The sequence below is a fragment of the Hetaerina americana genome, unplaced genomic scaffold, assembly GCF_022747635.1.
Source record: "Hetaerina americana unplaced genomic scaffold, ioHetAmer1.1.p SCAF_3, whole genome shotgun sequence".
Classification (NCBI taxonomy): domain Eukaryota; kingdom Metazoa; phylum Arthropoda; class Insecta; order Odonata; family Calopterygidae; genus Hetaerina; species Hetaerina americana.
In genome coordinates this window covers 93616162-93641332 of record NW_027286874.1, presented here as the reverse complement: position 1 = coordinate 93641332, position 25171 = coordinate 93616162, and the positions used below count along the sequence as shown (strand labels likewise).

Genomic DNA, 25171 nt, shown 5'->3' with positions numbered 1-25171 from the left:
CGCCAAGTTAGCAATAGCGGCCAAAACTGGAAACAATAGAACATGATAGCAGCGATAGAGGCAAACTTGGGCCTGGGAATTGCTATCAGTTCAATGTGGTGGTTGATGTCAACACAGTCAAGGAAATCGTCCGATTCACTCAGCAATGGCAGATGAGTCACTTCAGGATGATAGTGATCAACTACTTGTCGAAGAAGACGATGCCATGATATTAGCTCCTGACGAGGTATGTTGGAAAAAATAATTTTTGAGGAACAACCTCCTCTCGTCGCAAGACCGTAGGTTAATCGCTCACATTATCTATCTTGTTTATTACTTATATTTCCTTAAGGGTTACTCTGTCAATAATGATGCTGAAGATGTTCCTGAAGAGGAAGGAAATCGCCTTCGAAGGTCAACTAATGGAAATGTAGAACCTGGTTCTTTAAACGTGTTATCGGCTAAATTAGAGGTAATTACATTTAAACAGACTTGTCTATTGTAAGTGTTAGCTAAGCCACACTTGGCTAGTGCTCACGGTCAATGAATAATACTGTCATTTTCTTTGTCAATGAATTAATTGTTATTTGAATAATTTATGAGGAATCATACACTATTTGAACTCATTTATTTTCATTGCAGTCTCTCGATTACGACATATGTGAAAATGATCTACTGCTTGAAGAGGACGAAAATAAAGGATATACATTTGTGGTAAAAAAGAACCTTGCTAGATGGCTGGTATTTTTCTGGATTGGAATCATCACAGCAATCATAGCCTTCTGCATTGACATAGCCATAAAAGAATTATCAAACATTAAGTATAATGGCCTAAAAATATGTATCCTTTTTATGGGTCAAGTAAAAAATGGTCAGAGAATTAGGTACAAAGGATGTATTCAAAATAACAAGTTCCCTAGTGTTTAATAAAGGATTTTATTAAGGATGTAACTTAAGCCGAACGAAATTCTTTGAAACAGAAGTGTATACAAGAATTCAAGACAACAAAATCCTAAGGTATTAATGAGTGTTGTGTAGAAATATACCTCCCCATTGGCTGCAACTGTGACGCGGTGTATTCCTATGACTCGTAGAGCAGTGGTTGTGGAAGCATTCGTTATTGCAACTAGTAGGATTACCCATGCCAGATGGGGTGAGAAAGAACGTAGTCTGCACTATTACTGTTCCTCATTGAGGTAGTTGCGAAGGCGTTTGATCCCCGTTGTGTGGCCATTGAGTGATAGTATCAGGTTAAAAGCATAATAGAGAAAAGCAGCTGGAAACCACCTCAATTATTCATTACAAGAAAATATGATTGAGCCGAAATTGAAAATGAGTCCAGGCGACTGCTGGTTGTCATTATATGAAATATTTGCACTACTGAGGCTATGGCAACTGAGAAAAGAAACAAAAGAGGAAAGTCATCAAGAAAATAGGGACTTGGAATGTTAGGATGATGATGAGGATAAGTAAATCGAAAAATATCAAGTGAGAGATGAAGAGAGGAAATGTAGACATAGTGGGCCTATGCGAGATGAGGTGGAAGGATTCATGAAAGATTATTTGAGTGATAGCTACGCAGTGATATATAGTAGTGTGAAGACTTAACATGGGGTCACCGTAGCACATAACAGGAAACTGGGGAGAAGGGTAGTAATGAATGTTAAACAGGGGAATGGCAATATTACTGGTGAAAATAAGAGCTAACCCAGTCAAACTTGTGGTAATTCCGGTATACATGCTGACAAGCAGTAATATTTATGTATTTAATGTCTTTTTTTATTGGGGTATACCATATAGTCCCTTCATCCCCCTAGCCCCTAAGCACCACATCTAAGACAAATAGAAACACCCATGCCTTAGGTGGAGGAAAGCCCACCTAGGTGGGAATTGAACCCATGACCTCTGGGTTGGCAGGTGAGAGCGTTAACCCACAGCCACCAGGGCTGGTACAGATAACAGGGAGGAAGAGATGGATAGTGTATGTGATCAGTTTGAGGAAATGATTGAGTTAGTAGTAGTTATGAGGGGATGAAACCAGCAGCAGAGGAATGGTGGAGAGGAATCCAGCATAAGTATTAGTCTACTCTTAACAAAAGGTGCCAAGGAATCTGCAATTCAACATCCCATCTGATAGATGGCATTCACCACTTGAAGTGCCCTCTACATAGCACCCCAAGTAGGGATCATGATACCACTGAAAAACCAGTCACTTCCAAAATTCAAACTTGGGCTCTCAGCATGGGAAACCAGTAACTTAGCTACCACACCATCTCTATCCTCTGAAAAGATATGTGGAAGAAAGAAGAGGGAGAGGAGAGATTGGATCGAGATAGCAGAGTACAACTTAGGGGAGAGGAATGACCAATGGAAAGAACATGAGGTTTTGTGGGAGAAATAGGTTTATAATGATTAATTTATTGTTTAAAAACCACATTATATGTACACATGAAAATGCTGAGGGAAACTGGGAGATATCATTTAGATTATGTTATATTTAGGAATTAATTTAGGAATAGCATGCATGATCAACTCCTAGTTTTCGAGGAGAAGTTGAAGATTTGGATCACAATTTAGTGCTTTTGAAGTGTTATGTTAAATTCTTGATAATGAGAAAGGAAGGAATATAAGAAATTGAAATCTAGAAAACTTACTAAGAATCTTCGCGAGATGCCGGGACAGTTACTTTTGATGGAGTCATCCGCTAAAATGCATTACAATGCAACAATTTCAGAGTGTAAAAATCATTCTTAACAGGGGGAAAAGGAAGGAGAAATAGGAGACAGATAATTAAAGTTTGAGGAAGGATAAAGGAATGGATACAGTTGAAGAAAGATGGGAATAGTTCATGCAAGGAATGAGAAAGCATTGAATGAAATAGTAGGAATCAGTCAATGGAAAAAGGTTCAGGAGACATGTATTTCAAGAGATATTGTTGGCAAGATTGAAAGATTAAAATGGAAAAAAATGTTTGCAGCCTTAGGGAGAAGAAAATACAAAGAACTAAACAATAAACAAAAGGAAGGAAACAAATAGGGTGTGGGGAACATAGTTGAAAGAGCAGTGCAAGGATATGGACCCCACTCCACTCTATATTAAGGAATTGTCTGGTTTTAAGAATGGTAAATCCATTTACTCTGATAAAGACACAATGGCTTAGTTATTAATTGAAGCGGGAGAGGTTCTAGCAATATGGGAAGAATATATTGTGATGCTATTTAATAATGCTGTAATGCATGTAATGCTGAGTAATAGGCCTGTGAGCATGGATATTAAAGGGGAAAATGTGGGAATATCTTACAACTAGGAATACTTGAATGAGATATAAAAATTTTCAAAGGAAATTATGGGCAATCAATGTAGTTTTTTAATTATTTATATTAATTTCTGTTTATGGATGATGCCTTAATGCATATTCACATCTGCATGGCATTCTTATTATGATAAAAATTAGTTCGAAAATAAAAATGGAATTCGGCCATTTTAGAATTCATTAAAATTTTATGGGAACAAAAGTTTGAAAATATTTTTGGGAAGAGTTCTGTGAGTACATAATTGTATTTTAAACCATTTTTAGTTAAAAATTTAATACTCCTATGAAAAAACTAGTAAACTGTTGTGTTAAATCCCAAAAAGAGGTAATAGTCAGCCTACAAGTATGTTGATGCTTCCTTAATATAAATATTCAGCTGTGGATAAATGGATTACCAAGAAAAATTTGATATACCCATTTTTATCATGGATAGCTGCAAATATCATTCCAGTCTTTGTAGGATCAGTATTAGTGACATATGTAGAGGTAAGTGCTGAGTTGATGTGATTTCTGGTTTAAAACACATGTTGATTTAATAATAATACATATTTCTTCTGTTTTCAGCCCTGTGCTGCTGGTAGTGGTATTCCACAAGTGAAGTGTTATTTAAATGGTGTTAAAGTTCCAAGAGTTGTTAGAATAAAGACACTGTTTGTTAAAGCAGTAGGTGTGATAACTTCTGTTGTTGGTGGACTTGCAGTTGGAAAGGCATGTTGTTGTAGAAGTGTGTATTACCAGGTATAAATTGCACATTTAGGATGTAGTGAATAATTTGTCATTTCAATAATCACCAGGAAGGACCAATGATTCATTCTGGTGCAGTTGTTGCTGCTGGGATATCTCAAGGAAAAAGTACAACTTTAGCCAGTGATTTAAAAATATTCACATATTTTCGAGAAGACCATGAGAAGAGAGATTTTGTTTCTGGAGGAGCAGCTGCTGGGGTGGCTGCTGCTTTTGGAGCTCCTGTTGGTGAGTAGAGTCTGCATAAATTTTATTGATCTATTGTTGATGATAGAAGACATTAATTGAGTGCACAGTTAATTGAGGAAGAGTTTTCTCTTACCATACAAAATTAAAGATATTACCCACCCAATTCCCATTTCTTAGTTTTAGCAATAGATGTAACTAGTACATATACACTCGCATCTGCACTTCATTCATATACGAGTATGCCTAAATATGTTGTTCAAAGAAACTACACTATTAATTATCTCTAATTTGAATGTATAAATAGTCACTGCATATTATTAATTGTTTCAAAGGTAACAATATAATTGGGTTGCATAGTGCATTAGAAAATGACTCCTGCCATTGAAGTGCCAAAAATCCAAACTACTCAACTACTACTAATGTGGTCACATTATGAAAGCTAAAAGATAAAGTGATATCAGTCACTTTATAAAATGCCAGAGTAATAATTTTAGAGTAAAAAGTATTATTCCCAAAAATTAATGTACATGACGATAGGCTTTGGTTTCATGTACTAAGTGGTCTTTCCTTGTTTACTTTATAATCAACAGCTCTTTCACCTAGCTGCAATATATAGTAAATAATTTTATCATTGTGCTATAAAACATAATATGAATTGAATATGTTTCAAATGTTAAACATACTTACGCAAAGAGGCTAAAACTGCTTACTGTTCCAGTGATTTAAGTAAAGGCCCCCAAGTCTACTCACCAGCATTGAAAGGTGTTAAATGCTCATTTTAATAAAGATTTTATGCTGTATTTAGCCCCAGGTATCATACAAAGTGCTAAGGTGCATACCCATAGTGATGTTAAAGCTTTCTAATTTATCCCTTATACTTTGTCTCTGTGCCTTTGCCCTACTTGACATTGTTTTGTGATGTTTTCCGGGAATGGTCATTTTATTTCTCTGTAACTCAAACAGAATGTTTTATTGTGTATTATTTAATTTAATCATGCTCCCTTTCATAATGTCTATTTGATGTAAATATTTTCAAAAGGTGGGGTTCTCTTCAGCTTAGAAGAAGGTGCCAGCTTCTGGAATCAAAGTTTGACATGGCGTATATTTTTTGCATCAATGATATCAACTTTTACTCTTAATGTGGCCCTAAGTTCTTATCATCAACACCCTGGGGAGCTCTCATATGCTGGATTACTCAACTTTGGTCAGTTTGATAGTATCTCATATGAGTTCTTTGAGTTCCCTATTTTCCTCTTTATGGGAATGATTGGTGGTCTCCTTGGCTCTCTCTTCAATCACATCAACTACAAACTGACTGTTTTCCGCATGAGGTATGTATGAAGACATGTATGCATTGACATATATTGATGTAGCTGGAGTTTTGTCATTTTATAAAGCTAAAATTCATGATACTGAAAAGCTAATATTTGTATATTCTAGTTTTATATAAAACTATTCATCTTAGAACTCAAATGGATGGTACTGGTTTTCCAGACAGTTTTTCCTGCTAAAGAAAATATTGTTAAATGAGTCATTGTTTATTGACAAACATAAGAGAAATATCTTTCTCTCTTTGATTAATGGAAGACAATTTTTTTGGTGACTATTATGTGCATGAGAGAGAGAGAGCATTTAAATGCCATTGAGACAAGGGTTTTCAGAATAGGGGAATAGCTGGCTTATCAGTTTTTTATAGATACAGCAAGGGTTTGATTCCCGTCATTCTGTTGGATTTTGGATACTTTAATACATTACTAAATTGCAAAGGAAACACTTGGTTTTTCCACATAAAATATTTATTCACGACCTAGGTTTCGACGCTCAGCGTCATCTTCAGGTGAAATACAGGCCAAAATCTTTCTTTATATAACAGAAGGAATGGGGAGGTGGGGGGGGGGTGTGTATGGATGTAAGAAAGGAAGAGGAGATGGTGGGGGAGGGAAAGGAGCGGGATTGGGGTATTACTGAGAAGGAGGAGTCAAGGTTAGTCTCCGGGGGGGGAGGGGGGGGGGGAGGTTAAGGAAGCATGGTAGGGAAAGGGTTGCCTGGCGGGGGTCCGCCTTGGGGTTAGTGGAGATAGGACAAAGAGTTTGGGAGTTTAAGGTTGAGGAGGGGTGACCGGGAGTTACATAGCACGTCGTTCACTATATTATATAACAGAAGGAATGGGGAGGGGGGGGTGTGTGTATGGAAGAGGAGATGGTGGGGGAGGGAAAGGAGCGGGATTGGGGTATTACTGAGAAGGAGGAGTCAAGGTTAGTCTCCGGGGGGGGAGGGGGGGGGGAGGTTAAGGAAGCATGGTAGGGAAAGGGTTGCCTGGCGGGGGTCCGCCTTGGGGTTAGTGGAGATAGGACAAAGAGTTTGGGAGTTTAAGGTTGAGGAGGGGTGACCGGGAGTTACAAAGCACGTCGTTCACTATATTACAGGAAGAATTTGCTCTTTCCAATATCTCCATATTTTCCAAAATGTCCAACCGGGGGCCTTTTCTTTCGAAATGGAGAAACTCCACGCTGAAATCACTCTTATGGTTCTGGTCAATCAAATGCTTGGCAAATTGAGATTTTCCATTACCGTTCTTCAGGCAGGCCTGGTGCTCCTTCACACGTTCACGGAACTTCCTTCCCGTCTGGCCTACGTAGACGGCGGAGCATTCACAGGTTAGCTTGTACACTCCGCTCCTTTCCGATTTTGGGATTTCGTCTTTGTTATTTGCGAGGATGTTTCGCAAGTTGCGTCTATTGTAAAAGGCTGGCTTTATCCGTTTTTTTGGTAACACTTTAGCGACCGAGAGAGACAACTGTCCTAGGAAGGGAAGCCTGCGCCACTTGGCTTCTGAAAAAACATTATGATTGAAACCATATATTAACAGCGTGCTTAGTTTTTTTCTTTTACACTGGTATAAACGGTCAATTAATTGGGGCGTGTAACCATTGCTGTGCGCTATCTGTTTAATAATAGACAGTTCTTTCGCAATATTGCGCGAAGACATGGGCACGTTAATTACTCTATTAATCATTGCATGAAAAGAAGACAGTTTTTGAGAAAAGTGGTGCCTGGATGTGGCATGGATTACTTGATCTGTGTAAGATTTTTTTCTGTAGATTGCAAATTCCAGTTTCTGATTGACTCTAGTTACTACTAAGTCTAGAAAATTAAGAGAGCCATTGCTCTCCTTTTCTAAAGTGAATTTAATGGATTTGTTGATTGAGTTAATGAACATTAAAAAATTGTCAAGTTGTCTCTCCGATCCTGACCATATACAAAAAACGTCGTCGACATAACGGAACCAGCGGTAGACGTTATTCACTAAGGAGTTGTGGTGAGCAAAAATGTCTCTTTCCACCTGACACATAAAGATATCGGCTAATAATGGAGATAGGGGTGACCCCATCGCCAGCCCTTTTGGTTGTTTATATATTCTCCCATTGAATTTAAAATAATTTTGCGCAACACATGTTTTTAGACCTGAGCACACTTCACTTATAATGGGGAACGGAACCGCCTTCTGTATGAGGAGGTCTTCGGCGAGCTGAACGGCTTCTTTCACAGGAACACTGGGAAACAGATTCACCACGTCAAAGGAAACCAGGATGCATTTAGGAGGGAGGACCACTGAGGATAAACGGTTGGCTAAATCTGAGGAGTTGACTACCCCATGTTTGGGGGAGAATTTGGAGTGCTGCCTAAAGATGTCATTGAGTTTCCTAGCTAGGAGATGGTTCGGGGCTGTAACGTTTGAAACTACTGGCCTTATGGGCACATCAGGTTTATGCACTTTAGGTAGTCCGAAGAACCGGGGAACAGAGGGATTCATTTGCACTAATTTATATACATCACTCGGTTTAAACAAAAGCTGGCAGGATTTGATGGTGTCCCTACAATACCTTTGGAATTGGGTAGTTGGATCCTTAGGTAATTCTATGATATTATTTTCCTTGATGAACTCTTCGCACTTCCTGTTGTAGCTATTCTGCTCCATCACCACTACTGCGTTGCCCTTATCCGCTTTTTGGACAATCAGATTATTCGTAGCTAAACTACGTCTGATTGATTTTAGTGCCGATAAATCGGAAGGGAAATTTTTTCCTTTCCTAAACCGGGATTTTTGCAAACATTTTTCTATTTCACGCGCCACCAGTTGTTTCTCACCCAGGTTTTCTTTACTGAGAGCTACTTCACAGTCCACTGCAAGGCTCTTCACCTCGTTGACCGTAATAGGGAGGTTGGGGACGTATTTCAACCCTTTCTCCAACATGGCTGTTTCGTCTGGTTTAAATTGGTGCTCTGATAAGTTCACTAATCTCTCCCCGAATTGGTGATTACCAAGAATTGGTAAGGTACTATATTTACTGTTAAAGGCCGACTTCTTATTTTGCACCAAGGATTTGAGTTTCTGAGAGATATTACCTCTTTTTTTATGGGCGATTTCACTGGCTTTTTGCCTGACCATGTCGTCAAAGCAGAGCCATTCGGTCCATTCCAGCTCATGGGTTAATTCAAGGTATAGCAGGAGTAGATAATGTGATATGGCGTCCCTTTTTACATACCACTCGTGGAGTTCCCTTTTAAGCCAGGCCCGTCTTCCAACTCCCACCGCGTAGCTTCCAGCGGAAGACCAACTCTCCTTCCCTTTCAGGCTGATGTACTTCGGGAGGACACCGAGGATGATACACTGGCTATTGAAGAATATATTCAACGATGCTATTCTGTATTTGATCGATAATTTCCTGTAGAGAAATGCCTTTTTCGCGTTACAAGCGCACTTGATAAAGGAGATAGCTTCAGGCTTCATGCCCATGTCTTCGCGCAATATTGCGAAAGAACTGTCTATTATTAAACAGATAGCGCACAGCAATGGTTACACGCCCCAATTAATTGACCGTTTATACCAGTGTAAAAGAAAAAAACTAAGCACGCTGTTAATATATGGTTTCAATCATAATGTTTTTTCAGAAGCCAAGTGGCGCAGGCTTCCCTTCCTAGGACAGTTGTCTCTCTCGGTCGCTAAAGTGTTACCAAAAAAACGGATAAAGCCAGCCTTTTACAATAGACGCAACTTGCGAAACATCCTCGCAAATAACAAAGACGAAATCCCAAAATCGGAAAGGAGCGGAGTGTACAAGCTAACCTGTGAATGCTCCGCCGTCTACGTAGGCCAGACGGGAAGGAAGTTCCGTGAACGTGTGAAGGAGCACCAGGCCTGCCTGAAGAACGGTAATGGAAAATCTCAATTTGCCAAGCATTTGATTGACCAGAACCATAAGAGTGATTTCAGCGTGGAGTTTCTCCATTTCGAAAGAAAAGGCCCCCGGTTGGACATTTTGGAAAATATGGAGATATTGGAAAGAGCAAATTCTTCCTGTAATATAGTGAACGACGTGCTTTGTAACTCCCGGTCACCCCTCCTCAACCTTAAACTCCCAAACTCTTTGTCCTATCTCCACTAACCCCAAGGCGGACCCCCGCCAGGCAACCCTTTCCCTACCATGCTTCCTTAACCTCCCCCCCCCTCCCCCCCCGGAGACTAACCTTGACTCCTCCTTCTCAGTAATACCCCAATCCCGCTCCTTTCCCTCCCCCACCATCTCCTCTTCCATACACACCCCCCCCCTCCCCATTCCTTCTGTTATATAATATAGTGAACGACGTGCTATGTAACTCCCGGTCACCCCTCCTCAACCTTAAACTCCCAAACTCTTTGTCCTATCTCCACTAACCCCAAGGCGGACCCCCGCCAGGCAACCCTTTCCCTACCATGCTTCCTTAACCTCCCCCCCCCCTCCCCCCCCCCCGGAGACTAACCTTGACTCCTCCTTCTCAGTAATACCCCAATCCCGCTCCTTTCCCTCCCCCACCATCTCCTCTTCCTTTCTTACATCCATACACACCCCCCCCCCCACCTCCCCATTCCTTCTGTTATATAAAGAAAGATTTTGGCCTGTATTTCACCTGAAGATGACGCTGAGCGTCGAAACCTAGGTCGTGAATAAATATTTTATGTGGAAAAACCAAGTGTTTCCTTTGCAATATGTATCGTTTCCACAAAGTGACGCCTGAAGCTATCTACATTACTAAATGATAATGATTTATTTTTCAAAAGATCTGTAGTCTCTCTTTCTGAAACAAGAGGCTGCTTTGCCAGTTGTCACATATATTTGATCAATGCAGCATTTGCTGGGTTTAACATTATTTATCCAGAAGTTAGAACTTAGGGTATCCCGAAAAATTTCCATCAAGTAATGTTAGAAATGATTACATACAGGTGGTCCTCCATGTTTAAAAAAAACTATTTAATCAAGGTCATTTTAATGAAATATCTTGATGATGCATTCCCATCTAACTCTAATTGGTAGAGAATTTAAATAAGTGAATAAAAAAGTATCATTCTGACCTAAGCATAAGTATACTGCATTTTTTTAGCATTGTATTAAATCATAATAAAAGCTTATTTCTTTGCTAATTAACTTAATTAACCTATTCCTTTATAGGTATGTGACAAAAAGAGCGTTCAAAGTATTTGAGGCTGTAATAGTTGCTGCAGTCACTGCAACTGTAGGGTTTGGGATGATTTATTTTCTAAACGACTGTAAACCACTTGGCCAAGATCCAACCAAGTTTCCTATCCAGGTATGGTGTGGCTATTTCATGCAGCATCTGTTGAAAATTTGTTTATGTTATATTATATAAAATAAGGGTGTCTCTCTGAACACCTCAATTCCAGCTCTTATAAACTGATACTCATTTTGCCTTTGAACCACTGTAATGCTTGTGCTTAAGCAATTATGTGTAGCTCTCCATTAAGAAATCAGGTTTTGCATATCATCCTCTTGAATATTGAGGAGAATGACCCAGATCAAACCAGCAATCTCTGAGAATACCCATAGTCATGGCTGTAAAATTGGCATTCCAAATGTAATTATTTACTGATTTCTATCAGACCATCATCATTAATGATTATTAGTTGTGAACTAGTGGAATGTAGTCAATTGCATTTGATTGCATTTTATCGAACCAAGCTTTTGCTATCAGTTGAACAATTACTCTTTGTTAAATTTAAAGAAGGAAATCATATGAAACTTTACCAAGATGTTATTGGTATTATATTCATTATTTTGCAGAAAATACTATTGAATAGGTTAAAATGTGATTCAGCATATCTGTTTCAAAAATGTTTATTGCATTTTCTAAATTTACTAGAGATTATCCTCAGATTATTTCTGCTCAAAAATTGACAATATTAATGTTTTGGACAAATTATCATAGAATTTATCTCCCTGTGTCATAGAAAAATCACCTGCATATATGCTATCTCAATCATTTTTTGTGATTTTCATGGAAAACTAGTACTCCAGAAGTTTTTCGTAGGTCACCAAAATTCATTTAACTGACTGGACTTGCAGTAACATTTTACTTAGAATTTAAAAAGTTACATTCTTACTCATACTCTACTGATTTTTTTCAATGCTCTTGAAAGCAGGACCTTTTCTCTAAATGAGACCTTGTACCATAAGCACATTAAACTTACAAATGTTTTGAGATTTTGACTCATCCCCACAATCTTTATAAGTTAAAAATATAGGGGTTAATTATATCTACAGGGCACATAAAATAACTGGTATGGATAAGTATGTAAGTATAGGATATGCAGTATTTTGGAAAAATTGAAATTTAAGGTGGAAGATTTTCAAGAGACATTGTGTGTAGAAACTTGCCTCTAGTGAACCTCATGCTGAGTAATGTCTTCATAACATGTTCTTTGAAGTCTTTTAATTATTTTTGTTCTCCCTTGCTCAAAGGGGACTATATTTTCTCATCTGTTAATGTTTCTCTATGACGTAGGAATATTGAGCATTTACTTGTCAGAAAGGCGTAAGTTAAGGAGTAAAAAGAACAGTTCAGGTCTAGAAATGATTTATGTAAACACAATGGAACACATGTAGAATATAAGATCTGACAGAATCCAGAGGACAGTGTTAACTAATGGCATATTTTGTGCATGAGATTCTTTGATAATCAGCCTTAGGTAAATGGCAAATTTCCAGTTCATAAGGCAATTACTGACTTTTGTAAATTATGATTCATTAGGTTACCTGATAATTGATACACCATGAGTGATTATTGCGATTTAAATATTTCTATTTTTTGCACGTGTGATGTGTGTTATGGCAAAATAAGAAGAAAATATAGTATGCATTGACAAGGTCTGTCCCAAAAGCAGTAATCCCAAAAGGACTGACTGAGTTGATAAAAAAAGTGTGTCACCAGAATGAATGCATTCACTCAAAAGTCTTCAAAGTAGCACCCTCGGACCGCTGCCAGCGGCTTTTCCACGCCTTGTATGTCTTCTGGAAGGAGGTGCCCAGAATGCTGTTTGGAATGCCCCAAATATCACGGCCTGTTGTAACACTTCCACCAAGCCATGGTGACGTTCTTCAGCACAGATTTGAGGGGGGGGGGGAAGAGGAAGAAGTCTGATGGGACGTTGTCTAATAAATTTGGATCCTCATTCACATGGTCAAGAAGCTCTTAGCAGATCTGTATGGAAGTTTCCTTTTATTCATCCGAGAGCACTTTGCACACACCATTCTCATGCCCATGTTTTTCAGTCTCAAGTCAGTGCAGATTACCGATAGGGATGCCAAGTTATCATAAACCATGCGAACAGTTAATCTGTGATCCCTGTCCAACAGAGGCCTCTTGCAAGATTTTTGTAACTTTTTGAGGGGTGTCTTGAACATTTGGTATCTTCAACATCTTCTCTGCCCTCCCAAAACAACTTGTGCCCCTCAAAAACACCTGATCTACCTATGTTGGCCCAGGTGGTGGCGTGGTAACATCCTTGTTTGCCAAACCAAGGGTTGTAGGTTCGATTCCCGCCTGGGTAGGTTTTCTTCCACCTAGGGCGTGGGTGTTTGTAATTGTGGCCATTGTTATCACTATTAACAGTTCGATGTAAAAGAGCAAAAAGTGCTGTTTTCTGACTAAGAGTAAATAAATAATTGTTGTTATCGCCATGCGCTGCCTTGAGCATGTCATGAGTCTCTCTCCCATTTTGTTCTATTTCATTCAAAATTTGATGGTGTATTGCTGTTTCAATCTGATTCATGATGGAACATAACGAGATCACATTATAGAGGTTTTGCAAACAAATGGTCAGCACTCTGCAAAGGCTGGGTGAGCCAATTTCTACTGGCCTCCAGCCTTTCCTGAGACTCCCCACCATCAAACCCAGCCAGAGAAACCATCGCCGTCTATCTTGTAAAAGACAAGTTCTACTGCTCTTGAGACAGACCTTGTAAATATTACACACCTACAAGGATATAAGATGCTCCACAATATTAGTGGTATGTTTTGGAATGTGTACAAAGCCATTCTTCAAGTCCAACTACAATGCAAATCAACAGATGTTTAGAGATGTGTTACATCATATCTTGGCTTTACAAGATGAATGAACATAGGCTGGTTGGTGCATATTAATGCGGTGAATTTGCAGGCCAGGTTGAAGGGTGGTGACTTTCACTGATGCCTGAAGAAAATAAATAGAAACCAAGGGAGTGGGTGTATTGGGATCCAAAGTGACCCAATGTCACATATTTATCTGATATTTTTACCATTCCTTTAGTTCCATTTTGTGTGCACCATCTTTGAGAATGTTTTCACGGAAATTGTGTATTACCAAAGAGATATGGGTTAACTCTAGGCAGGAGATGTTGGCCTTGGAAGAATGTGAGGGATCAGAGTAGGTATAGACATGATATTCTTCTTTTCGATTATTCTCTTCGCTAATGCCTAAATTTTTATTTGTGAAATAATAAAAAAATCTTAAAAAGAGCCTATTTATGTCAAATATATTATTTGTGTGGCTAAAATGAACTTATCTCTAAATCTTAAATAAGATTTTAATGGTGAAAGGATGATAAAGGTCATTAATACCAAATTGAAATGGTGTCATAGGAATTATATTTAGGTGCAATGAGAAGGATTGCAATGAAGCTAAATAAGAAAAATACTTTTTGAAAACACAAATGTAGATATGTATAAAATTGTACCATTGCTTTAGTGGTGTCTTCATAATGTCCTAGTGTTACTTTGTATTGTATTCAAATGATGCTGTTATTGGAATGAATTTTTTCATCGCCTGAATTGGAATTTAAACAATGCTTGGAATAGGAAGCTGTTGGACCTATTGTTGGACTGGTGTGTGTAACAACTTAAGCAAAATCTATCAATGTCATCATCTTGTAATTGGTGATGAAAAAATTGCTGTGAAAATCAATTATGCAAAACTAAGGGAAAGAATGTATCATAAAAACCACAGTGTTGAAGGTATCTGGGTACAAGTTGGGTTGGAACTGGCAGTAGATACAAAAATATTGTTATAGAAATACTTGATAGGTGTTCTAAAACACTTGTGAAGATTAATTAAAGACATGGGCCTGAAGGATATGTTGTACAATACAGATATTTAGTTGAAAAAATAGAAATATCACAGAATTATTTGACATGGAACATAATTTGTGAATCATAAGGAAACTTTCAAAGACCTATTTTACAGGCATGCATGAGCAAAAGCCATTGAAGTTCTGAACAATGCCAAAAATGATTTTATCTGGTGTACAAATATAAATAAAATGAGAAATCATACATGCAATCACCTTCATTAATTTATTTGGAACTATATGTAGACTACAATTGATATGTGGGAATGCTTAATTAAGGCATCTGATGAAATAGTCCATAAATAAAATCATTGAATAGTGAATTTTTATTTTGTTTCAAAAGTATTGTTGTCTAGCTTGCGTTAACTTGTGGTTTTTTCAAGAAAATATAAATTAAAAATCTAACAGCCTCAATACCTACATTTCTAAGATCAAAATTATGCACTGGAGGAAGGATAACATAATTTTTAATGAAAATTTTTAAAGCATAAAATTCTTTGTTGAAATGAATATTTGGTTGGGGCCAAGCTGAAGGTTAACGTCAACACTCAAGTAATTAGCTGCCAGTCAGAAAAATTTGGTAGAAGTGGAGAAAGTAAAATTATTTATTCAGTCTGTTTAGAAAACTAACTGCTGATTCTCTTGGCAGAGATGGAATGACAGAAATATAAGGGAGAGTTGAAGTTAATGAAAACTCATTAATCAGCAAGAGTGTCATTATGCCTGAATACTGGTTACATACTGATTAATCAGTCCATCCCTAAATTGGACCCTTAATGAATGCAGGAACATTGTTGCTGGGGAAGTTAAGGTACAACTATAATGATCTCTTAAAATAGAGATATTCTCATGCATGGGGGTGAAGTTTAAAATGTGCATAGGCGATTTTAATGTCATTTGAAATGGAATTTCTTCACCTTTTGAGTGACTGATTAAAATGTGGCAGCAAATGGTTTCTTTCCTAAGCTTGAACATTTTATTTTCAGATGCACTGCAATGATGGTGAATATAACGCTGTTGCCTCCATATGGTTTCAAACTCCAGAAGCTAGTGTGAGATCCCTTTTCCATGATCCTCCAGGTAATATAATGATAATTCTTTTATGCATAACACAAATACATATTGCATTAGCAATAGATATTCTTTATACATGGAAATCAATATTTATCGCTGTAAAATTTAAAGTCATAATTTTTTGTCATTAATGTTTTGGAGTTAATCACCCCTCAGTAATCTGACCGAGTAAGTTAATCTTGTTGGTAGAATAATTTTTGACCATGTTGCTGGCATTGATCGTCTAATACTTGTTTTGTTTTTTTTTAACCAATTCATGTTCAAATGGCCATACGTTGACAGTAATATTATGGATCCTCCCATGTTTTACATTATGAAAAATTGCTTAGTATCCTTATCTGTATTATATCACATAGTAGGTATAATTTGAAGTTTGAAATATCCATAGCATTAACCCCTCTTTGTGTTTTGTTTGTGCCAGGTATTGGACTTTTCTCAAGGTTCTGCTATGGAACAAAGCTCTCCATTATTCTCTCGTATTATCAGCCAAATAGCTTCCTCCTTAATAGCATTTAGCTAGTGATTGAAGCTTTGGCTCAATAGTGCAAAATGACCACCCGTTTAAATTAATTCCTTATAGATGTGCTACTCAGTTACACTCCCACTCCAACTCTTCCCTTCAAATGTCAAGGGATGCATTTTCCATGGTGTCTAAATGCAGTATTTCATCAAGGTAGTCCATAAAAAACACTTATGAAAGCTTCTAATATACAGTGGAGCTTTTTATTTATTGTTTGTGTACATAATGATGGATACAAAAAATAATGGTGCTTAATCAATTGTCAATATAAAATTTAAAAATTTTGACCCAACTTTTTAAAGCAATTAGCATTAGTTTTTTTACATGGTACCCTGCAAGCCACCACTTGGGGGTGTGGCAGGGGGTGATCACACACCATTGACCTTAGATCCAAAACACCTTGCCTTCCTAGCATTATTCTGTTCCCTTATCGTTCTTGGGGAAAATATCATCTAAAATCCATCTCTTAATCTCTCTTATTTTACCAACACGATCTCTCCTACCATTTTGCAATGGGGCTATTATACATTTTCAACATCATTGCTAAAGAGACATCTTTCAAATTTATGTAGAAAATTTAATCTGTAATTTAACTTCGCTCCATGAGTGATTGCCAAGCCTAGATCCTCTAATAATTTTGATACTATGCTCAGTTTGTCATAACGATGTTTTACAAATCTAGCTCCTCTTTTCTGTGCATGATCCAATGTGACACTTCTTCTTGTGCCTAGGGCAAGCAAAAACTGTTTCCTGAGTAAAGGAGCAGTCAGAATACTTTCCACTCAATGTTATGAAAAAAAAGCAGTATCCAAACACATTTTTGAAAAAGAGCACCACATCACTAGATGTTACTGTACATCAACACAAACTCCACCAGCCTATAAATATCATCCTTTACCTAGTTTGATCTGTGTGTAATATAGTGTTTCATTTTCATTTTGGAAATGCCTCACCAGAATGCTGGAGGGTGAAGATGATATCATGAGATTGTTCATAGTGATCATTTGTTGCATGCATAAGTTGGCTATAGAATGAAAGTTGCTATTCAACATTAACAGTGGATTTATTGTGTTATCACCCCTGGGAGTAATTCTAACTTCAAATAAAATGCAAATACATGATAAAACTGCAGTAAATTGAGGATTAAGTCAAATTTTTGAAATTAATCACTGAATTTTTGTGTCTAAATTTTGCAAACATGTAATTAGCCTAGTAATTTTGACTTTAACCATAAATAGTATAAGTACAAGGGTAGGGTGAAAACTAATGCACATATGCTTGTAGACCACAAACAAAAGCAAATAGCAAGATCTGGCAAAAAGTACAATTCTTAAGTTTCAAAATCATTCATTTATTTTCAACATTCCTAACGTGTAACAAGTTTTTTCATTCCGTGAGATCATTTCATTCATACACTGAATGAATGACCTTTCGCAGAGCCTCTCCAGTTGCAGGCAAGGTCTGTGGATGAGCGTTGTCATGTTGCAAGATTATTGGAACCAGGGTGCCTTTAAACACAACAAACTTGATGTTGGAGGTGTTTTAGAGTCTGTATATACTGAGAAGAATTTACTGTTGCCCCTCGTTCCAGAAAATCAGTCGCATAAATTGGTAAGCATCCCAAAACACTGTCAAAAGACGTTTCATCCACAATTATGGCTTTTCCAGGCTCGCTACCACAAAATATTACTACCCATCCAGTACACCCATTACAGTAGGCCTATCAACAGCATCATCTCCATAAACAGCCTTTAAAAGAAGATGAATCTTAGTAGGAGTCACTTTTTCAGCAGTTGAAAATTCGATAACAGCACGCTGTTTAACTCACGTTGACATAGCACTAGAACACGTCCCCATACTTCTGCTTCTCAAAATACACTGGATGAATGAAACAACCTCAAACCTGTGCATGCATGTTGAGGGGTAATGTTACTTCCACATGCCACCAGGAGTGCTTCTGAAGGTCATTTTGTTTGTGGTCTACAAGCATGCTTGCATTAGTTTTCAGCCTACCGTTGTATATGCATCTCATTTGCAATTATGCATCTCATTATTAAGAAAAAAATGCAATAGGATGCCACCCCACCATTACATCTCTTATTCATTTGTTCAAATTTAAAACTTCCCATTTCTCTCAGCCACTGTCTTCTTGTACTCTATCTAATTCTCAATTAGCAAGTAGAGAACATTTTCAAGTATTATTTATTTATTAATGATGATTATAATAGATAGTTATACGTAGATTATGTAATAGATTTGGACAATGGATTATATTAATTATATTATAGTTGATATATTTATATATATAATAAATTATAACTTGTGATCTATGCTGAGTTGATTGAACTCTGTTAATATATTCATTGTTATGCATACTTGTTAAGTTGGGACAAGCACTAACTTGGTGTCAAATGTAGGCTTACACATTATCAGTATTTGTCAAATGGTGGTTTTCCATATCTAGTGGTTGAATCTTGGTAATTTTGTTGCTTTAGCTTTCATGAATATTACAAGCTGTATAAATAAGAAAAAATGTTGTTTCCAATGATGGAGCTGGCAAAGGTCTCATGTATTTAGTGAGCTTTATTTTATGAAATGGTATGCATTATGTGTTGTGATCTGATGAATTAGTTTATATGCGTATCAAATGACCAACATTAGTTTTGTGCAACAATTGTTCTCAAAGGAAGGTTTCAGTACATCACTATAAAACTTACTCCTTGCATTCAGAGTTGTCTTTACTTAACTGAAAAGTGACCCTTTTGACATTATCAGCTTGCCCATTGAGGTGAGAGATACATTACATGCAGTACAATGTATCTTTTGAATATTATCTTTGAATTCCACCAATAATATAATTTAATCTTGTAATAAATTACTACAATCAATTATATTCTTGATTTTCAGGCTCTCATAAGGCAGTATCGGTGGCATTATTTTTTGCTCTCTACTTTATTCTATCTTGTTGGACATATGGCCTTAGTGTGTCCAGTGGACTTTTCATTCCCACACTACTCACAGGAGCTGCCTGGGGCCGTCTCGTTGGAATGGGTCTGGAAGCACTTTCTCCCAATGCGGTGAGATAGTTATCTTAAGATAGGCATTAATTTCTATATCACATTTCCCAAAATTTATTCCTTTTATATAAACCATCAATTTGTTGGACAAAGTTCAAGATCAGATTAGGTTTCGTTAAAAAAATTATTTTTCATGAACAATAACATTTTGTAATACATTGCTCACCTGACTGACCTGGTCAGTGTCATGATGTAGGATATTCAGGGAGTAAAATATAGTAAATTTTGTTTTGAATAAATTCCTCATATTGTGTGGTGATGCCGTTAAACCTTGAATGCATCTTGAAGATAGAATGTGGATCTGTGAACATTTTAGAGCATTTTTGTCTCAAAATCAGATTTTACTCTGGAATAATATGGTATTAAATATAGGTTTTGGAACACACATTGTGTAATGGTTAAATAAATATAAAATGACAAAAAATTTCATGTTTTCTTCAAAATACGGAATAAGTAAGATTTAGTAAGGGATATTCCATCAGAAAATTTCCATTTTCAGGGGTGGGCTACACCAGGAAAGTATGCCCTTGTGGGCGCAGCCGCTCAGCTTGGAGGAGTTGTTCGGATGACAATTAGCCTGACTGTGATCTTAATTGAAGCAACTGGTAACATATCCTTTGGCCTGCCATTAATGATAGTCCTTATCACTGCAAAATGGATGGGAGATTACTTCAATGAGGTGATTATTTTATGAATCTCTTTTCTGCTTCTGTTTTTTACTTTCAAACATATATAGTATATGTGACAAAAGTGTTGTTTCATAAGCAAAATTGACTTTGACAGGGCACCTGCCTTGTATGAACGTGCACACGTTCAAGCATAAATGGCCATTGTGAAATAATGGGCAGTTTAAGTAAACCTTAACATTTTTAGTTTTTTTTATTTGAAAATTTAGGGATGCTTCAGTTTCATTTTGCTATTGTGTGTCTGACATTTGAGGGAAGTTCAAGTAACTTGTATGTCAATCTTTCTCTTTTATAATATAATTTTTCGCCGTAATAATTCCCTCAGTTTTATCAGTAAACTCTGGTGTTCCATGCACTTCTAAAAGTCTTAGTCTTACCTGCTTCCTCCATGGCCCTAGGCAATTAAAAGCGATATGAATTCTCATGAAGTACCTATTTATTTTTATCATGGAAATATGAAAATATTAAGGTCATTACATGGATCTTAAACCATTATGCATAAAAATTATGTATTCTTATTCTGTTTACCACCATTCACAAAATGTCATTCCCATATGGATTTTTTTATATTTTGCCCATATGATTGTGGATACCATAGAAATGCCATTGTGGTGCTTACTCATTCTTTTTAATTGGATGAATGCAGAATTGATTCCTTCATTTTGTTGATGAAGGAGAAGAGTGTAGATTAATAGTTGTTTTCATCCAATACCAAAGAATGTTTTGCCAAATCAAATTTTTAATTCAATTATTTCTGTAAATAATAATGACAATTGTTATTACTCTTTTTCATGGGACTTTAATAAAGAAATTACATTCAAAAGGTCCTGGTAAAAGCTTAATGGGGAATATCATTTCTAAGTCATATACTGCATTTCCTGGCCCATGAGAAGCAAAGTGATTTTTCAGTTTAGAATTCACAAAAGGAGTGGTGTGTTTGAGTGGCTATCATTTGTTGAGTCCAGTGATAGCCTTCTGGTTTCACTCTATTAAAATATGTTGAAAAAGCTCGATACAGGTCTAAGAGCTAATTGGACTACTCCACTCTTTGATAATTTGGAAAAACTGTTTTAGGGGGCTATCTAACTTAGTGAGTGGCACCAGTCTGGGGATTAAAGTATCACCTTTAAGCCAGCCACTTTTTTTAACCACCATACAATCATATTATTCTATTCTTAAAAATGTAAAAATTGTTTCATAACATGTAATTCATCCACTTTATTTTGCATGACAAATTTACAATAAAGTTTATCTTTTGGAAGCTGACGATCATAATTTATAGGGTGCTTTGCTATATGTATGTAAAATAACTGGAAAAATATGATTTTTAATTTATTTAAAAAGACAGCATTTATTAGCGGTGCATATTAAAAACCACTAATGTTCTTCGTTATACAATTATGAAACATAATGTTGTTTTATGGTAAGAAATAATATGCCGCTTTATTTACAACTATTCATGTGGCAATGTGACAATTATGGCAACCCACAACACATTTAATGCATTATATCGTAGTTGAATTTTTCACTGTTATAATGAGACTTAAATACTTAAATAGCACAATTTAGGGAGTGATATTTTTCAAAAATCATCTGTGTGCATAATTGAAATTTTATGTTCACTGGCAAGCCCACTAATTAATCTCATTATCATATTAAGCTATCTGTGTCATTAAAAGTATTACGTTTCAGAAAGTCAGGCTAAAAGTTAGAAAAGTTAATGAAGTACTCAGTGGCTGAAGGAAGCTGTGATTGCCTTTGTTCCAAACAATAAACCTTAGAGAAAATGACAGTTTCAGGCATAACATGGTGAAAATCCTGCCTGATGAAAGAAGGCACTTAGCTGTTCTACGTAGATTTTTTTATTACTAGTAATAAAATAAATTCTGAGTGGAAAAGCAAAGTGCCTTCTTTCAACATAATAAACCTTAGACTTAAGTTGATGAGAAAATCATTTCTTTAAGGCACTTATTTTGGGGTATTCTATTATCAACTGTAGTTTACTTCACCATGCTGATATTGATACTCAAGGACTATCTAAGTAGTGTGGCCATTCAATCATCAGCTCATCAGGAAAGCTCTGGGATCAGTGCTTGTTAGAGGCTATCGTGCAAACTGGCCCTGGCAAAAACCAAAACTACAGTTTGAGGCTAACTTCATTAATACCAGTGCCTTGTGAAGTGACGAGGCATGATCCATTAAAAATACTAAATCAGATTGCAGAGACCTGGGAGAAAATTCAGGGAAAAGGATCAAATTGTCATAGGGGAAATTGAGAAAATTTTGGAATGGGACTCGATGAAATGATTCACCATCCTGGTGAAGCAAATGGATAGTGGTAAGGAAAAAAGTAATTACATCTGTTATTCATTTATTCAAATTTAAAACTTTAACTTCTTAATTCTCTGATTTTGGACCCATGTGACCTCTGTTCACAATTACAAGGGGTGGCCCTTTGGAATTCGTCAGTAATGCTTGCTATTGCTCATTCAATATTTATTAGTCAATCTACTTTCTTGGAGCATTTCATGGTTGGTATTGCCAAATGTTCTTGCCTTTACATTCATACTATCTTTTGTTCACTCTCCCTCTGCCTTCCTGATGGTAGAAATACACCGAGAAGAGAAATTAATTTTCCTAATTGCGCAGGTATGCTAGCTTGCTTGCTTACTTGCAAGCTTGTATAAGTGATATAGGAATTTACTGAAGTGGAAAAAATTGCTCCTTATCACAAAATATGTAGGATTGCTTTATAGGATGGTTAATCCATTAGTTGACTGAGACCAAAGTTTTCTCTTGTTCGCTGCTTTCATCATCACGCTTAATAAATTTATGACTACTGCTTCAATCATCTTATTCTGAGCCATAAATGAATGCTGAGTGAAACAATGTGTACAAAATGCCAACAGAGTGGTTATTTAGCATAAAGAGTACACCATGAATTGGAGACGAACTTTGTAGCACTGCATTTGAGATGACAATTCAAACAAAATGGATATCAGAGAGAGAATGAACTCACATAGGTCAAGCTGCACTCTATTCCAATGCTACAGGTTCTCCCTGTATCACGTTGGTAAAATGGTCTCTGCTTCCCTCTCTCTCTCTGAGACCAAAGGCCACTTTGAATGGAGTTTAAAGTTGACCTCCATTGGTTTCCAATAGAATACCACTGAACTGAACATTGCCCTCTTCAAATATTAGAAGATGTCACCCCTGTGGCAAATGAGGTGAAGAAATAACTAAAAGTAATCTTCAATGTGGTCGGTGAACAGCAAATTATTGGTGGTCAAGCCATTCTGGACATTCATAATTCCAGAATTTAAGATGGCTACTATAATGCTAGTGAAGTCATTGGGTCACCAGTCACTGGTCAATCTATGAAAGTTGTAGCCGTCTGAATTAACTGTTACACAACATGAAACGGTTTACCTTGATTCCAATACTTTTTAGCTTCATTCATTTATCTCTTTTTTATATTCCAGGGTATATATGACATCCACATTCAACTTTCTGGTGTTCCTATACTTCCATGGCAACCACCTCCACTCTCTAGTAATATACATGCCTGTGATGTGATGAGTCGTCCTGTGGTCTCATTCAAAACTGTGGAAAATGTAGGGTACATAGTGGATGTTTTGAAAGGAAAAAGTCATAATGGATTCCCAGTTATTGAACCCATGCCACGTGGTGCGGTAAATTTTAAATTTTTTTTCAGTGCAGTCCAAATAGAAATGTATATTTTTATGGCCATTGTTGCAGTGTGTGTGTGTTGGAGGGAGAGTGAAATATTAAGTAATGAACAGCATAAATGAAAACTGCTGATCTAAGGCAGACAATAGTATTTTTATTAACAAAATAAGCAGTAACATGCTTAAGCCTAAATTTAGCTCAGTAGAATCTACATTATACTGTATTATTTTGACTATTTTATTCATTTAAAATGTTCAAAAGTCAGGATTTTAATATCACTTTAATTACAGAGTTATTGGGTTTTCTTCTTCATTCAAATGATTTTTACATCATTCAGGAAATATTTCACTTACTTGAATGCCCCCATGAACTTCATGTTGAATACTGTGAATACCCCCGACAACTTTTATTGCAATGAATTATTATTTTATTGAAATTATTTCAACTTTTTTTTCAGGCAGATGGCAGTTCATATGGGTTGTTTCGAGGCCTTATTATTAGGTCTCAGCTAATAGTACTATTGCAGAATAAAATCTTCAGAGAACTTCCACACATACAGAATTCTCAAAATGTCTCACTGAAGTTATTCCGTGATGCATATCCTCGGTATCCTACAATACAGGTGAAATTACTTTAAATTATTTGCACACTTATTTGTGGAGTGTCAGTATCGATTCTAAGATGACTTTTCTTTCAGAGTGTTCATGTGTCACCTCAAGAGCGGGCTTACACTATTGACTTGAGGCCATTTATGAATCATTCACCATATACAGTTCAGGATGTAAGTTACATTGGTGAACATTTTGATATTTGACTTTGTCTTGAACTTAATTTTTGCCAAAGAATAGTCTAAAATTTCCTGCTAAATAATTTATTAATATTGTGTATAGTGAGTGATATGCCAAAACTTCCAATTCAATTTTAGTCGGCTTCCCTTCCTCGGATTTTCCGGCTTTTCCGTGCTCTTGGTTTGCGGCACTTGGTTGTAGTGAATAGCCGCAATGCGGTAGGTCAGGAATGATACAAAGATGCAAATTGTCAGTTTGAAATTGTTCATTGATGGTAACTGTAAATTTTATCCTCAGGTCATAGGCATGGTCACCCGGAAAGATTTGGCAATGTACAGGGTGTGGAAGCATCAAGGAAGGATGGGTTTGGAAAAATTACTGATTTCAGAAAAACTCTGATTTTAACTGTACTTTTATACTGTATTATATTTTTATCATGATGATAAATATGCACATATTGTTTATTTTTATATATGAAAAATGCATGTATTAAATTTATTTATTCTCCATCTAAACATCTCATGTTTTATATTAAGATGCAACCCTCTTTCAGTAAATCAATTGTATATAATTTGTAACAAACTTAAGCAGTCTGGATTATAGAAATATTGTTAGACTGTATGGGACTTCACTTAAAAGAAAAAAATAACTGGTTAACTATAGCAGACAAAA

General features: G+C 36.6%; 1 protein-coding gene across 1 annotated transcript; it reads left to right on the top strand.

Moving 5' to 3' along the window:
- Positions 1–55: 55 nt before the first annotated feature.
- On the top strand, positions 56–25008 carry ClC-b (chloride channel protein 7). The gene is made up of 16 exons (XM_071587492.1): positions 56–226; positions 332–451; positions 622–820; positions 3669–3778; positions 3857–4000; positions 4087–4264; positions 5265–5556; positions 10714–10852; positions 15651–15744; positions 19166–19335; positions 19835–20014; positions 23504–23713; positions 24169–24333; positions 24409–24492; positions 24637–24717; positions 24797–25008. Exons 1-16 carry the CDS (start codon positions 146–148, stop codon positions 24896–24898), a joined length of 2349 nt encoding a protein of 782 aa, XP_071443593.1. The 5' UTR covers positions 56–145; the 3' UTR covers positions 24899–25008.
- Positions 25009–25171: the final 163 nt, after the last annotated feature.

What these genes read in the sequence shown, in the direction of transcription:
- ClC-b (XM_071587492.1), top strand. Translation starts at nt 146, where the DNA reads ATGGCAGATGAGTCACTTCAGGATGATAGTGATCAACTACTTGTCGAA. An exon ending in TATTAGTGACATATGTAGAG is followed by an intron (nt 3,779 to 3,856) that starts GTAAGTGCTGAG and finishes TTCTGTTTTCAG; the next exon opens with CCCTGTGCTGCTGGTAGTGG. An exon ending in CTGACTGTTTTCCGCATGAG is followed by an intron (nt 5,557 to 10,713) that starts GTATGTATGAAG and finishes ATTCCTTTATAG; the next exon opens with GTATGTGACAAAAAGAGCGT.